Genomic DNA, 17,533 nt, shown 5'->3' on the forward strand with positions numbered 1-17,533 from the left:
GCGAGGAGTGGTGGGTGGTCAAGGAGGTGGGCGGGGCGTGGGCGGGACGTGGGCGGGGCTTGGGCAGGCAAATGGGCGGGGCTAAGGTATGGATGGCGTTGATTGGTCCTCGCGGGGGTCCATCAATCACGGGGTAATGGACACGGCGCCGCTGACACCCGGACGCCGATCTTCCGTCCACCGCTCCCCCGCCCCGAACCCCCGATGATTGGACCTCACCCACACCCTCCTGCCACCACCAGTGAGGCACAAGCCAACCGTAACCGCAGCGGCAACCAATAACCACCAACAAGGTGCATGGGCAATTAACCCACCGACCAAAACAACAGAAGATATCTTGAGGATTGTCCTAAGAGGCGAGACGACTCCGGTTCGGCGAGTCTTAACGAACCCGATTTCGGCGATGTGAATCCCGAAGTAGTGACTACAGGAGTCTCCCGCTGCGAAGCGTCGCCTGTTCCTCGTCTCTCCTTCGCCACAATGGGCAGCCACTTGGGAAAAGTATAATTTTTGTGCATCGAGTGGGCGTGTGGTGGTGTGGGCGGCCGACTCCGCCCACCGGGTGGCGGCCGGCGGGCGGGAACAACCTTGTCAGTCGATGCCCTACAATTACAGTGTTGGTGACTAGACGGGATTAGTGAGAACCAGCTGTCTAACACGTGTTCTACAGCTGTATGTTGGCACAGTGCCTCAACGTATGGGATTTACTAAAGAAATTGGCACCCCATGAATGTGTTGTGGGTGACACTAGACCGCACGTGTTGGCGCCACTGGAGTGAGTACACGGGTTCTTGACGCCGTTATTGGCACTAGCGGATCACTCGATGCCGGCATCAGAACCAGTGCCATTTTGATGCCAGTGGGGCTATTCGACAGCCGTGGCGAGTTCTTAAAGACTTCGAGCATTCAGATTCTTGAAACGTTCGAATGCTCAAGTTCTTTTTAGAGTACTCAAGTTCTTAAAGCGTTCAAGTTCTTAAAGATTTTAAGTACTTCTCGTTTTAAGAGAGTTTGAGTACTCAATTTCTGAAAAAGTTCGACGGAACGCCACAGTGGTCGTGGCCCCCTTCAGGGCCATGATGGAGGTGCCTAACTTGGTGGGGGGCGGTGCCCCCTGCACTAGCAGCAGCAGCGTCACCACCAGCAGCAGCAGTAGCAGTGGGGGGCGGAGCGCCCCCTCTGTCTTTTCAATATCGTCTCTTGTCAACTCCAACTCCCCTCCGCCCACAGGTCAGTCACCTGGCATGTCACCACAGGTCAGTCACCTGTCATGTCACCACAGGTCAGGTACCTGTCATGTCACCACAGGTCAGGTACCTGTCATGTCACCACAGGTCAGGTACCTGTCATGTCACCACAGGTCAGGTACCTGTCATGTCATCAGCCGTATCACTTACCATGTCACTTGTCATGTCAAACACATGTCATATTATCTGTATGTCCTTAATGTAATTATATCGGTCATTTTAAAGCAATATTACAGTGCCTTTCACTGGGTTACCATCGCCACTGGTGCATCAGATTTAATCTATAATCAACCAAGTTACGTGAAAAAGATTTAAATCACGCTCGTTAATTACCGTTTCTTAGAAAATGTCTCCGAAAGTTCACACTTGTAACTGGAGGTCAGAGGTTACTGTGACACAGAACAGATGTCATCACTTGTAGGTCAAATTTCTATGGCTATCTATTGAGGTACTCTGGATGATTCACACATCTGACTGGAGGTCAGAGGTTGTTGTGACAGAACAGATGTCATCACTTGTAGGTCAAATTTCTATGGCTATCTATTGAGGTACTCTGGATGATTCACACATCTGACTGGAGGTCAGAGGTTACTGTGACAGAACAGATGTCATCACTTGTAGGTCAAATTTCTATGGCTATCTATTGAGGTACTCTGGATGATTCACACATCTGACTGGAGGTCAGAGGTTGCTGTGACACAAAACCAATGTTATCATTTGTACGTCAAATTTCTCTAGCAGTCTGTTGGGGCACTGTGGATGATTACCATTTCCTTACGTTGATAAGACGTCTGCAACACTTGGTACTTTTACTGTTGACATTTATCGGCAGCCAGTGGCTTATGTACGTGTTTATGTACGTGACGTGTTTATGTACCGAAGATCGTGGAAGAGGAGAGAGAATTGTCAGGAGTTCAATCCTTTAACCTTGATACGTGTTCATTCCCTCAGCCTTGCTATAAGGGGTTCAGTCCCTTAGGCTTGATAGAAGAGGTTCATTCCCTCAGCCTTGAGAGGTGTTTATCAGCCTTAATAGAAGGTGTTCAGTTCCTTAGCCTTGATAGGTGTTGAGTCTCTTAGCCTTGATAGAAGGTATCGAGTCCCTTATCCCTGACAGGTGTTCCTCCACCTTGATAGAAGGTGGTGAGTCTCTTAGCCTTGATAGAAGGTATCGAGTCCCTTATCCCTGACAGGTGTTCCTCCACCTTGATAGAAGGTGGTGAGTCTCTTAGCCTTGATAGAAGGTATCGAGTCCCTTATCCCTGACAGGTGTTCCTCCACCTTGATAGAAGGTGGTGAGTCTCTTAGCCTTGATAGAAGGTATCGAGTCCCTTAGCCTTGAGTCCCTCAGCGATGATAGAATGCGTTTAATTCCTTAGCGACATCATGTTGACAAATATCGCCAAGAGTCAATGGTACCCAAATCAGATTTTTTAAGTTACTGCTTATCAATATCACGAAGCGCTAAATATATGAAGGCCATTCCGGACTAGTGGAGGCTCGATCACCGTTCAATAATCGTGGACAAATTTCTAACCAGTCAAGCTGTTGGTGATGGCCTCAACACATCAAAAAATTACCAGCTCATGAAAAAAATAAAAAAAATCATTCTTTGTTACTAAGTCAAGTTCACGAACAAGTGAGTTGATTATTTTGGGAAAATTATTTTTCTAATTAAGCAAAAACGATTAACTAATTGCGGAAATATTTTAAAAGACAATTAATAATTTATGGTAATGAGTTGTGTGAAGCAGCTAAAATACATTGATTTGTTTTATTATTTAGAAAGTACAATGAGCTGATTTTTTTATTATATATGTAGTGTATTTCCAGGGAATTTCTTAGTGTATTAAGTGGGTAAAGAAGTACAATACCTTGATTTGTCCTGAATTGTGTTATGAATTACGGTACTACGATTTTTTTCAACAACAATTGGTTAAGAAAGACTATGTCAACATGTGACGTGTATATACATACAAATATATAGCAAATGTATATAGGCCTTCATTTCGTGACTTGGAGGCTCGATCCTCCGTCCTCTCATCGCATCCCGGGTTCTCATCAGCCTAGAAATTAAAATTCGCCCAGAAGGTAATTCCTATATGGGCGAGAAATAAATTAAATGCTATGACGAGGGCCTCTGAAGGAAATCGAAATCTACTGTCCTTATCTGACCTTTCACAGGATATTTATATTCTCATTTATCGATTTTTCTGAATGATATTAATGTTTTATTCGGTTTCAAGCCTACCGGCTACTCTATTAAGGCTGTGTGTCACTTGTACACTAAGTCCAGGATTCTTTTAATCTCGTAGCTCGGTTGGTAGCGCACTCAGCTCACGCACTGAGGTCCGTGGCTCGATCCCCGGTACAGGTGGAAACATTAGGACATATTTCCTTAAGAGACCTGCTGTCGCTGTTCACCTAGCAGTAAATAGGTACCTGGGTGTTAGCCGGCTGGTGTGGCTCGCATCCTGGGGACAAAATTAACCTAATTTCCAAGAAATGTTCCGCATAACAAGATGATCTCTATACAGTATGTCACTGATGTGAGCTATGGTCTGTATAAGTTGCATCATGTACTTGTAGGAATAAAGATTATTATTAATTATTATTATTATTATTATTGGGATATATACATCTGTATAAATACTGAGATATATATCCCTGCAAGCATATACACTCTTCTGTCAGTGTATACATATCATTTGGAATGTATGCAAAATGATGCATTATGCATTTCGTTAATTTATTTGGTTTTTCAGTTCAACGACTACGTGAGGGTCATTAAGACTGCGAGTAAACTGTTTACCACCATTCATGAATACTCTAATCCCTAAATAGGGACTTTAGTAAACTGTCTTTACAGACTTTATATGTAAGTTCACAATAAACAAAATCTTAATAACCACAAAAAAATAATAATGATATAAGCAATTTATATATATATATATATATATATATATATATATATATATATATATATATATATAATTTTGTAAGTTTACAGATATATTTTTTTTCATTTATGTTAATGTAAAAATTTATAATTTTGTACCAAAAGAACCTTAGAAAACTTACCTGACCTTATTATAACAAGCGCAATTTAATTTAGTCTAATACAACTAAATAAGATAAGTTTACAATAATTTAATAACATACAAACACATTGAAATACATATTTTTTTTCGTTAGGTTCAGAATTATTCTTGCGAAATTATTGCATACACAAATTTTCGCTTGCCTTATTCGGCAAGAAGAACGTTGCTACTTAAGCCAAAATCGCAAGTTTTACCAATTCGGCAAGACAATTATATAGTCTCGTGTATATATATATATATATATATATATATATATATATATATATATACAGAGATGTGAAACAAATAGTCAGAAATAATAGTAATTGGAGGGTGATATAGAGGTGATCTTCCTTCTAAGTTACTACTTGTGTACCTACAGGTATCTACAAGTACCCACAGGTACTTACAACTACCCACAGGTACCTACAACTTCCCACAGGTACCTACAACTACCCACAAGTACTTACAACTTCCCACAGGTACCTACAACTACCCAGGGGCACTTATAACTACCCATGGGTGCCTACAACTATCCATGGGTACCTACAGCTATCCACGGGTACCTACAACTATCCACAGGTACCTACAACTACCCACTGGTACCTACAACTACCCACAGGTACCTACAACTACCCACAGGTACCTACAACTACCCACAGGTACATACAACTACCCACAGGTACCTACAACTATCCACAGGTACCTACAACTACCCACATGTACCTATAACTACCCACAGGTACCTACAACTACACACAGGTGTCTACAACTACCCACAGGTACCTAGAACTACCCACAGGTACCTACAACTACCCACAGGTACCTACAACTACCCACAGGTACCGACAACTACCCACAGGTACCTACAACTACCCACAGGTACCTACAACTACCCACATGTACCTATAACTACCCACAGGTACCTACAACTACACACAGGTACCTACAACTACCCACAGGTACCTACAACTACCCACAGGTACCCACAACTACCCACAGGTACCTACAACTACCCACAGGTACCTACAACTACCCACAGGTACCTACAACTACCCACAGGTACCTACAACTGCTCACAAGTACCCAACAGCCAGTATTGAAATTCATTTCAGTGTTCACCTTTCCCCATTTAATAATCAGATCTACACTTATGCAAATAAGTGTAATTTGGGCAAAAGCCGACAAATGATGAATTAGACCGACACTGAGAAAGTAATCCTTTTCATTACCAAAGTTTTCCTCTCAGTGGAGAACTTTATCAAGTGGCAAAGCTCGAATGGGATCGATATGTCATTAAATAAAAGACTTTTATTCACCTGTACACAAATAATATATCAAACAGATAACGTAACTCAATAGACATACACAGGGATACATATACATTTTAATATTTATGAAGATTTATGTATCGTGCTTTAGTGGTTGCGCAATACACCGCTCATTAGAATTTATGAAATCTATCTGCCTGTACTGTATCATACAGTAAATGTAATCCAGTTGTATAATTATTTGTTTCTTTATATTTCTTTGAAAGCATAATACACAGCTTAGTCTTGGTCTATTATCAAAGTTAGGTTAAGTTAGGTTAGGCAAAGTTTGTCAGGAAACAGGACAGTTTTTTCCTGACGCGGGTCTAAGTCATATGAGAACCCACAGCTGAAGCTTTTGGTCATCTGACCGAAGCCTTCCACTGGCTTAAGCCTCCACCTCTTTAAAAATTATAGTACGATTGTAACCATTTTAAATTATCTTTCATCAAACACTCAGCAGAATGATTATGTCCACCACTGTCCAGTTGTCAACAATAGTTATACTTGGCTGTTTTTACCAATCTCTTATTTCGAGCTATTGGGAAACTGGCTGTTTTTACCAATCTCTTATTTCAAGCTATTGGGAAACTGGCTATTTTTACCAATTTCTTATTTCGAGCTATTGGGAAACTGGCTATTTTTACCAATTTCTTATTTCGAGCTATTGGGAAACTGGCTATTTTTACCAATCTCTTATTTCGAGCTATTGGGAAACTGGCTATTTTTACCAATCTCGTATTTCTAGCTATTGGGAAACTGGCTATTTTTACCAATCTCGTATTTCTAGCTATTGGGAAACTGGCTATTTTTACCAGTCTCTTATTTCGAGCTATTGGGAAACTGGCTATTTTTACCAGTCTCTTATTTCGAGCTATTGGGAAACTGGCTATTTTTACCAATCTCTTATTTCGAGCTATTGGGAAACTGGCTGTTTTTACCAATCTCTTATTTCGAGCTATTGGGAAACTGGCTGTTTTTACCAATCTCTTATTTCGAGCTATTGGGAAACTGGCTATTTTTACCAATCTCTTATTTCGAGCTATTGGGAAACTGGCTATTTTTACCAATCTCTTATTTCGAGCTATTGGGAAACTGGCTATTTTTACCAATCTCTTATTTCGAGCTATTGGGAAACTGGCTATTTTTACCAATCTCTTATTTCGAGCTATTGGGAAACTGGCTATTTTTACCAATCTCTTATTTCGAGCTATTGGGAAACTGGCTATTTTTACCAATCTCTTATTTCGAGCTATTGGGAAACTGGCTATTTTTACCAATCTCTTATTTCGAGCTATTGGGAAACTGGCTATTTTTACCAATCTCTTATTTCGAGCTATTGGGAAACTGGCTATTTTTACCAATTTCTTATTTCGAGCTATTGGGAAACTGGCTATTTTTACCAATCTCTTATTTCGAGCTATTGGGAAACTGGCTATTTTTACCAATCTCTTATTTCGAGCTATTGGGAAACTGGCTATTTTTACCAATCTCTTATTTCGAGCTATTGGGAAACTGGCTATTTTTACCAATCTCTTATTTCGAGCTATTGGGAAACTGGCTATTTTTACCAATCTCTTATTTCGAGCTATTGGGAAACTGTACAAAAAACAAAAGATTGATGGACTGAACACATCGACTCAAGGTTGAGGGACTGATAACCTCATTCTCCTCCTGTTCTTCAAGTTTCTCCTACGTTTGGACTGATGAAGCCACTGTGTGGCGAAACGTTTCCTCAATAAAGATACCCAAGAGTTGCACATGTGTCTAATTTATCAAAAAAAAAAAAAAACAAAAGAATGGAGGAACACCGCAGTAGGCCCATACTAGGCAGGTCCTTCTCAAAACTACTGTATAATGGAGTTTGACAGGAAAACTGCATTAGGTGATTATTTATGACAAGAAAAATCATAATTCGTGACGGAAATCCAACTAACACAACGGTAATGTATTTCGGAAGCCGTTCGTAAGTGATACAGTATAAAAGGGAAATGAATTCTTGGAGAGTTGATGCTGATTTGGAGGAGGAACTGGTAGTGTTGCTCTCTTCCCTGTTGGTGACGCACTTAGCTCACACATTGAGTGACCGTGGTTCGATCCCCGGTACTGGTGGAAACATTGGGCGTGTTTCCTTAAGACACCTGCTGTCAATGTTCACCGACTGGTGTGGGTCGCATCCTGGGGACAAAATTAGCCTAACTAGCCCGTAGTGCTCTGCTTGACCAAGGGGCTTTCTACATATTACGTCACTGATGTCAGCTATGGTCTATATACATTGTACATGTACTTGTAGAAATTACTATTATTATTATTATTATTATTAAATTCCTGAAAGAGTCTCCCTCTGTCATGTCAATAATAGTCAGTCTCTTAACTATCTGTAGAACCTTTCCTTTTTAACGATTTTTGCTTCCCACTGAAAAGGGTCCTCTGAAGGTAGTGCTCTTAGAAGTCCAAACAGCTGAAGTGCTGACCTGCTTCAGCTGTTTCTCTCTCAGAAATAGATGACCCAGAAGTTGTTCCTTGCACGTATCAGCTTGTTAGGTTAATATAACACATGTGCAAATAATGCTTGACAAAGCTCATGGAGAGCGAAACGTTGCTACAATAAAATGTTGCATTAGTTGCACATGTATCTTTTTATTTAATCTAATACTTGTAGTAATGTTATTTCTAGGAATCCTTAATAGTTTGCGCCTGAGTAAATTCTAGGCTGTCACCTACAGAAGGGTCGACTAAGGATACGACGAACGGGTCTGAGGACGCTGGCTGGAAGCTGTTAAGATCTACAAACTGGCACTACTTCTGAAATCTCTTGAAGAGAATGATATTTCGCTTAGTTAATGCTCTAATTGGTTTTCGAAGGCAGCTTCGACGTTCACCTCCATGATTTAGTATCGATATGCTATGCAGAATACATTCCTCGGAATGTTCTTAGAAGTCCAGACAGCTGAAATAGTCTCTAGGACTGGCCGTGTTGACCTGCTTCAGGTTTTTATCTCGTACAAATAGATGATACAGAGCTTGTTTCAAGGCTTCAAGAATCAGCTTATTTCTATGAACCTTTGAATCGTCTGCAACTTCTGTTTAAAGACGGAGGAACCACATGTGCTGGAGGCCTTTGTGTAGAAGTGCAAGTCCAGACCCCGATCTACAACAGCCCATTTCTCTAAGCAGAGGAAATCGGCATATGCACTAGACTTAGAGAACATCTTGGTACTCGCAGTACTGGAGGTACTCCACTCCGACACCTGGGATGACATCCTACAGTTGATTAACATGTTTCCTGTAGGTTAAGTCCTCCATGAGCTTGTCTCAATGTCCAATCAAAGGGGCTAAAGGAGAGAATCCAGACCTATTGTTACTCCACATGGTAGATCGATGGCGTGTCCTCACCAGTTGAATAAAGATCCTGTAGAAATTCACGAAGGTATCTTCATAATCAAAACTAAAGTCACCCTGATGACATTTTGGTTTCATCCAGCTAAGCAACTCCCTTTTCGGAGCAGAAGCAGCAATGACAGCATCAGCTGATTCTGCAACACTGGATGAATATGGCAAATCTGTATCTAATGTAAACAAAACCTGGCTTATAGAGGCTTCCACTTCCTCCTCCGCTTCTCTGTGACGCCTCATCTCCGCTTGTAAATGTCGCCCGCTGACCGTGACGCACCTGGAACCATCCAAGGCACCAATCCACCACGACTGCCACTTTTGCCTCCGAGAGGAAAACAAAAACGCATCTTCCATGGCAGTGACGAAGGTGAAAGGGTCAGCAGTGACTTATCAAAAATATCATCAAGAAGTGCTCTGAGTTCGACTTCCTTGTTTTTGGATTTGGGAGATCACGTGATGGAGACACACTGGAACTTCTGCATGGAACGCTGGAGGGCGTGCGCTGGAACGTTTGCCTCGTGGTCCAGAAAGACCTCATTGTGAAGGACCTCTCCACTCACCTTTCGAATTGTCTTCTTCCTTTGCAGGGATGAACGAAATGACTAAAAACAAGCTTGACACTACGGAATATCTATCTGGAGTCTACCCTTCAAGTAGACTCCAGATATGTGACGGTGGCATTTTAGACATGTGTAATACAGCGTTTCACGTGTCTTTCCATGCGTTTCCAGTCTCAGTTTTCCCAAAACAATGAGAAATAGGATTAACTTAGAAATTACACAGTGTGCTGCTATCGCATGGCTCACCGTCAGTAAGTGAAATTTTAAGTCACCCATAATATACCATTTCCATTTTATTCGACTGCCAACTTCAAACAAAGTTGGCCACCGCTAAATATTATCAGACTGGAATGGTGTTAACACTGCGTTTTCTCCAAAAACGAAAAAAAATAATGGTATTGGAGAGAGAAAGTTCATTTTCCAGAGACTCAGTGTTACGATCCAGAAGGGTAACGCCTTCAGTATCCTAAGCTCGCGGCTCACCGCCGGGGAGCTGCATGAAGTATTTGAGATATAGCCTCTGTAAATTTATGTAGATGAATGTACTGAGAAAGGTTCACTGAATTCTTATTCCCACTGAGAGTTGAAGTGCATGCTGGAATGGCTGTGAGACCCTCGTTTCTTACAATCATTTACCATCATCTTGCAACCTTCTCCTGCATTACAACATAAGTCGGAATCATTGTCCACTCGGTAGATTCCCTCGAAATAAATGGTTCTACCTTTGGTTGCCATTCTTGTCAGACGTCTACCAGTTTCAACAGAACCGCGGGGGCAGCAGTGTAAGATGCAACTGATCCGACTCCTTTACTGTCGGTTACTTATACGTAAATATAAGTTAGGGTGGGTTAAATTAGGTTTTGTTAAGTTAGATTAAATTAGGTTAGGTTAGTTTAGGGTAGGTTAGGGTAGGGTAGTTTAGGTTTGGCTAGGTTAGATTGGGGTAGGTTAGTTTAAGGTAGGTTAGATTAGGGTAGGTTATGTTAGGTTAGTTTAGGGTGGGTTAGGGTGGGGTAGGTTAGGTTAGGTTAGTGTAGGTTAGGTTAGATTAGTTTAGTTTAGTGTAGGGTAGGGTAGGGTAGGCTAGGTTAGTTTAGGGTGGGCTATGGTAGGGTGGGTTAGGTTAGGTTAGTATAGTGTAGGTTAGGTTAGGTTAGTTTAGTGTAGGTTAGGGTAAGGTAGGGTAGGGTAGGATAGGGTAGGTTAGGTTAAGTTAGGTTAGGTTAGTTTAGTGTAGGTTAGGGTAGGGTAGGGTAGGTTAGGTTAAGTTAGGTTAGGTTAGGTTAGTTTAGTGTAGGTTAGAGTAGGGTAGGTTTGGTTAGGTTAAGTTAGGTTAGGTTAGGTTAGTGTAGGGTAGGTTGAGGTAGGGTAGGTTTGGTTAGGTTAGTTATGATTAAGTTAGCTTAGGTTAAGTTAGGTTAGGTTAGTTTACTGTAGGCTAGAGTAGGGTAGCTTAGGTTTGGTTAGGTTTAAATAACACGGAGATTGATGCGATGAAATTCATGCAAAAACTAACTGATTCTTGCAAAGGAATGTTAAATCTTCACAAGAAAATATCGAAGGTATCCACTGGGCTTAGATAGTTGAATACCTCACCATCTCTTTTCTTTTTTTTTTATTCACCGGTATTCTCCCGGCCCGGGTCTTTTCCAAGTAGTGGTGACCCGGCCTTGGCTCCCTATCTGGGGAGTGTCTCGAGACTTAAGTCTCCCATGGGAGGAGGTACAAGTACCTCCTCATCTTTGGGACCAAGTGTCCCCAGGCCTAGCCACATTCCCCGCCCTCACGGGGCTCGTAGGGAGAAGCTAGGCCTCTGGTCTACCATCTGCCCCGCCCCAAAGGGGCTCGTGGGGATGGCAGTCTTATAAGCTGCAGATGGTAGCAAGCTCCTCACCATCTCTTGCATGTGAATGGCGCACTGTCCACGACAGAGAGAATATGCGCCATAGCACCTTGTCTGGAGCAAGTCACAGATATCCCATAGTTTTAAGTGGAAGCTCTTGATGACCATTTCGAACGGTCCTGGACCAATGTCAAATCGATACTATGCTAAAGCATTGGGCGGAAGACCGGAAAACAGGTCGATAAAGGGGAGATGGAAGACTGGTCAACGGTAACAGTGATCATAGTAGTAGTAGTAATAGTAGTAGTAGTAGTAGTAGAAGAAGAAGAAGACGAAGAAGACGACGAAGACGAAGAAGAAGAAGACGAAGACGAAGAACAAGACGAAGCAGCAGCAGCAACAGCAACAACAACAACAGCAGCAGCAGCAGCAGCAGCAGCAATAATAGAGGTATGATAATGCAACCTGTGGAATACAATCACAAATCTAACACTCTGGTCATGGTAGAAAAGTGGATCATCAGCATAAGTAATGTGTACAATATTGCAAGAATCAAAATGGACGCAGAATACGCTCCTCCTCCTCTCCTGGCTCTTTGAAATCAAATTTCACCCTTAAATCACCTTTCTTGTTTTTCACGGAAAACTTATACAAAATCTCTTAATATTTTATGAGAAATATGAATATTATGCATTTTTCCCCCTCTTTTTTTCAAGCATTTTTGGGAAAATCTTAATAGAATTAGATAGTGGTGGAGTGAATGATGATGAAAGCATTTCTTCTTTTCCGGATCATCAAAAAATAAAAAAAATAATTGCTAAGGAGTGACACAGATAGTATTCCTGTTTGGATGATTAAAACTGAGACAGGAACTATGTCGTAGTAGGATGTGAAGAGTGACTCACGAAATCGTAATGACACGATTGAAAACAAACCATACCACGGGTGGGGATAGAACCCGCGATCAGAGTGTCTCAAAACTCCAGACCGTCGCGTTAGTTATTGGGCCAGTTATGAGACTCTCGGATCGCGGGTTCTAACCCCACCCGTGGTATGGTTTGTTTGCAATCCTGTCATTACGATTTCGTGAGTCATCTCTACGAGGAAACATACCTAAGTTTTGCACCTGTGTCTAATTCATGAGTCAGGTATATTATTTGCCGTAATGAGGAGTCAGTACCTAATTTTTTATAGTATATAATGTGACACATAGAGAAGCTGATGACTACGTTTCGGTTCGACTTGGACCCTTTACAAAGTTCAAGTAGGGCAGAAACGTTGTCGTATGCTTCCCTCTCCTATGTACGGGTTATGTGTGTATTGTTCCAGTCACGGTATTGTGTTTTTCTGTTCTCTCGTGATTAACAAGACTATGAAGTCTGTCTTACTGCTTAAGGCTTGTGGGACTAACCACCCCACTACTTGTACTGTCTCTAGTGATGTAGTTTCCTGTATTCGACTGAGAAAGCGAAACGTTTCGACAAGATACCAAAGTGTTCCTCATGTGTCTTATTCATTAGGAGTCACTACCTAGCCATCATCAACAATGAAATTGATTGAGATCGCGACCAAACATTTACAAACAGATCGTTAGATTTTGGGAATGGTGTTGCAAAACCAGCGTTCACTATATACTTAGAAATGACCACAAAAAATGTAGAGCTTTATAAAGTTGGCCAAAATGCTGTCCTAATTAAAGCTTATTCTGTATATTGTCTTTATCCTTACTGCATGATATAGCCCTCGGTCTGTAGTACATGTATCCTGTCTGGCACTCTTCTTGGGTACTGGTATTTAGGTGTTTGGTACTTCTCCGGCTACCTTTGATGCTTGGGTCATGGTGTTTACTCTGGGCTACCCTTGATGCTTGGGTCATGGTGTTTACTCTGGGCTATCCTTGATGCTTGGGTCATGGTGTTTACTCTGGGCTACCCTTGATGCTTGGGTCATGATGTTTACTCTGGGCTATCCTTGATGCTTGGGTCATGGTGTTAACTCTGGGCTACCCTTGATGCTTGGGTCATGGTGTTTACTCTGGGCTATCCTTGATGCTTGGGTCATGGTGTTTACTCTGGGCTACCCTTGATGCTTAGGTCATGATGTTTACTCTGGACTACCCTTGATGCTTGGGTCATGGTGCTTACTCTGGGCTACCCTTGATGCTTGGGTCATGATGTTTACTCTGGGCTATCCTTGATGCTTGGGTCATGGTGTTAACTCTGGGCTACCCTTGATGCTTGGGTCATGGTGTTTACTCTGGGCTATCCTTGATGCTTGGGTCATGGTGTTTACTCTGGGCTACCCTTGATGCTTGGGTCATGGTGTTTACTCTGGGCTATCCTTGATGCTTGGGTCATGGTGTTTACTCTGGGCTACCCTTGATGCTTGGGTCATGATGTTTACTCTGGGCTACCCTTGATGCTTGGGTCATGATGTTTACTCTGGGCTACCCTTGATGCTTAGGTTATGATAGTTACCCCCGGCTACCCTTGATGCTTGGGTCATGATGCTGACTCACTACTACCGCTGTCTCCAGCTCCGCTACAAGGAAATCTTTGAAGCTCCAGCAGCAGATGAACCTTGCACGTAACGTTAGTTAAATGAACACAGATGTAACTAATGTGACATTTATTGTACCAACGGTTCACTCCCCGGGTGCTTTGTCAAGCCGTAACGGCTTGACAAAGCACGTAGTGAGTGAAGCCTTGTCACAATAAAATGTTACACTAGTAACATCTATATTTATTTACCTAACATTATTAATAACGTGTAATACTTGACGGTAACCTAAACATACCACGGGCGGGGATAGAACCCGGAATCGTGTCATTACGGTATCCTCATTGTCCTGTCGAAGTCTCCCAGCTCAGGCTGACGCATTTCAACACTGTGTGTTGGAATGTTACACTGTGTGTTGGAATGTTACAGGGAATGTTACACTGTGTGTTGGAATGTTTCAGGGAATGTTACACTGTGTGTTGGAATGTTACACTGTGTGTTGGAATGTTACACTGTGTGTTGGAATGTTACACTGTGTGTTGGAATGTTACACTGTGTGTTGGAATGTTACAGGGAATGTTACACTGTGTGTTGGAATGTTACAGGGAATGTTACACTGTGTGTTGGAATGTTACAGGGAATGTTACATTGTGTGTTGGAATGTTACAGGGAATGTTACACTGTGTGTTGGAATGTTACAGGGAATGTTACGCTGTGTGTTGGAATGTTACAGGGAATGTTACACTGTGTGTTGGAATGTTACAGGGAATGTTACACTGTGTGTTGGAATGTTACAGGGAATGTTACACTGTGTGTTGGAATGTTACAGGGAATGTTACACTGTGTGTTGGAATGTTACAGGGAATGTTACACTGTGTGTTGGAATGTTACAGGGGATGTTACACTGTGTGTTGGAATGTTACAGGGAATGTTACACTGTGTGTTGGAATGTTACAGGGAATGTTACACTGTGTGTTGGAATGTTACAGGGAATGTTACACTGAGTGTTGGAATGTTTCAGGGAATGTTACACTGTGTGTTGGAATGTTACAGGGAATGTTACACTGAGTGTTGGAATGTTTCAGGGAATGTTACACTGTGTGTTGGAATGTTACAGGGAATGTTACACTGTGTGTTGGAATGTTACAGGGAATGTTACACTGTGTGTTGGAATGTTACAGGGAATGTTACACTGTGTGTTGGAATGTTACAGGGAATGTTACACTGTGTGTTGGAATGTTACAGGGAATGTTACGCTGTGTGTTGGAATGTTACAGGGAATGTTACACTGTGTGTTGGAATGTTACAGGGAAGGTTACACTGTGTGTTGGAATGTTACAGGGAATGTTACACTGTGTGTTGGAATGTTACAGGGAATGTTACACTGTGTGTTGGAATGTTACAGGGAATGTTACACTGTGTGTTGGAATGTTACAGGGAATGTTACACTGTGTGTTGCAATGTTACAGGGAATGTTACACTGTGTGTTGGAATGTTACAGGGAATGTTACACTGTGTGTTGGAATGTTACAGGGAATGTTACACTGTGTGTTGGAATGTTACAGGGAATGTTACACTGTGTGTTGGAATGTTACAGGGAATGTTACACTGTGTGTTGGAATGTTACAGGGAATGTTACACTGTGTGTTGCAATGTTACAGGGAATGTTACACTGTGTGTTGGAATGTTACAGGGAATGTTACAGTGTGTGTTGCAATGTTACAGGGAATGTTACACTGTGTGTTGGAATGTTACAGGGAATGTTACACTGTGTGTTGGAATGTTACAGGGAATGTTACACTGTGTGTTGGAATGTTACAGGGAATGTTACACTGTGTGTTGGAATGTTACAGGGAATGTTACACTGTGTGTTGCAATGTTACAGGGAATGTTACACTGTGTGTTGGAATGTTACAGGGAATGTTACAGGGAATGTTACACTGTGTGTTGGAATGTTACAGGGAATGTTACACTGTGTGTTGCAATGTTACAGGGAATGTTACACTGTGTGTTGGAATGTTACAGGGAATGTTACACTGTGTGTTGGAATGTTACAGGGAATGTTACACTGTGTGTTGCAATGTTACAGGGAATGTTACACTGTGTGTTGGAATGTTACAGGGAATGTTACATGGAATGTTACACTGTGTGTTGGAATGTTACAGGGAATGTTACATGGAATGTTACACTGTGTGTTGGAATGTTACAGGGAATGTTACACTGTGTGTTGGAATGTTACAGGGAAACACCGGTTGGTCCCCACTGTGTAACTGCAATACAGAAGAGCGTAGTAATAAGCTATTAATGTGTCTAATTTTGTTAAATAAGATAATAAGCCTTCCCTCTGTTCTGACTTCATAAGCTCAGTCGATTACGCACCGGCCTCGAGAAATACGACTCACTTGCCATAGGTTCTAACCCCACCCGTGCTGTAGTTCGTTCGCATTCGTGTTATTAAGATTTCGTAAATCTTTTATTAGCATTTTCTTTTCCATTCCCTCACTAATTTTAAACTTCATTTCTAAGTTGTATTTTGTTTCGTTCCCTTCGTCTAAATTATATATGTCGTCTAATTTTTTTTCTTATACGTTTAAAGATATATTTTTTTCATTTATGTTGATGTAGAAATAAGTTTACAGTAATTTAATAATAAATATACACAATGAAATATATTTGTTTTGTTAGGTTCAGAATGATTTTTGCGAAATTATTGCATGCATAAATTTCCTCTTGCCTTATTCGGCAAGAAGAGCGTTGCTATTTAAACCAAAATCGCAAGTTTTGCCTATTCGGCACGATATATATATATATATATATATATATATATATATATATATATATATATATATATATATATATATATATATACATTATATATACATATATATATATATATATATAATATATATATATATATATATATATATATATATATATATATATATATACATTATATATACATATATATATATATATATATATATATATATACATTATATATACATATATATATATATAATATATATATATATATATATATATATATATATATATATATATATATATATATATATATATATATATATATATATATATATATATATATATATATATATATATATATATATATATATATATATATATATATATATATATATATATATATATTTCCAGAATATCTTCCTATATTTCTTGTGGTGAAACAATGTAAAAAGAGAGCAAATGAGAGAGTGGGTGAGATGTTATCAACAAATTTTGTTGAAAATAAGAAAAAGTTTTGGAGTGAGATTAACAAGTTAAGAAAGCCTAGAGAACAAATGGTTTTGTCAGTTAAAAATAGGAGAGGAGAGTTATTAAATGGAGAGTTAGAGGTATTGGGAAGATGGAGGGAATATTTTGAGGAATTGTTAAATGTTGATGAAGATAGGGAAGCTGTGATTTCGTGTATAGGACAAGGAGGAATAACATCTTGTAGGAGTGAGGAAGAGCCAGTTGTGAGTGTGGGGGAAGTTCGTGAGGCAGTAGGTAAAATGAAAGGGGGTAAGGCAGCCGGGATTGATGGGATAAAGATAGAAATGTTAAAAGCAGGTGGGGATAT

At 40.7% G+C, this 17,533-nt stretch overlaps 1 protein-coding gene across 1 annotated transcript in view; it reads left to right on the forward strand.

Moving 5' to 3' along the window:
• The first annotated feature begins 236 nt into the window (after nucleotides 1–236).
• LOC138855239 (homeobox protein aristaless-like) overlaps nucleotides 237–17,533 on the forward strand; it is a 343,290-nt gene continuing 325,993 nt past the window's right edge. Inside the window, exon 1 of the mRNA XM_070103559.1 lies at nucleotides 237–1,230. Within this exon, the coding sequence (XP_069959660.1) occupies nucleotides 1,077–1,230 (154 nt within the window). The 5' untranslated portion in view covers nucleotides 237–1,076. The remainder of the gene's footprint in view (nucleotides 1,231–17,533) is intronic.

This window comes from Cherax quadricarinatus, chromosome 86 (assembly GCF_038502225.1).
Source record: "Cherax quadricarinatus isolate ZL_2023a chromosome 86, ASM3850222v1, whole genome shotgun sequence".
Lineage (NCBI taxonomy): Eukaryota > Metazoa > Arthropoda > Malacostraca > Decapoda > Parastacidae > Cherax > Cherax quadricarinatus.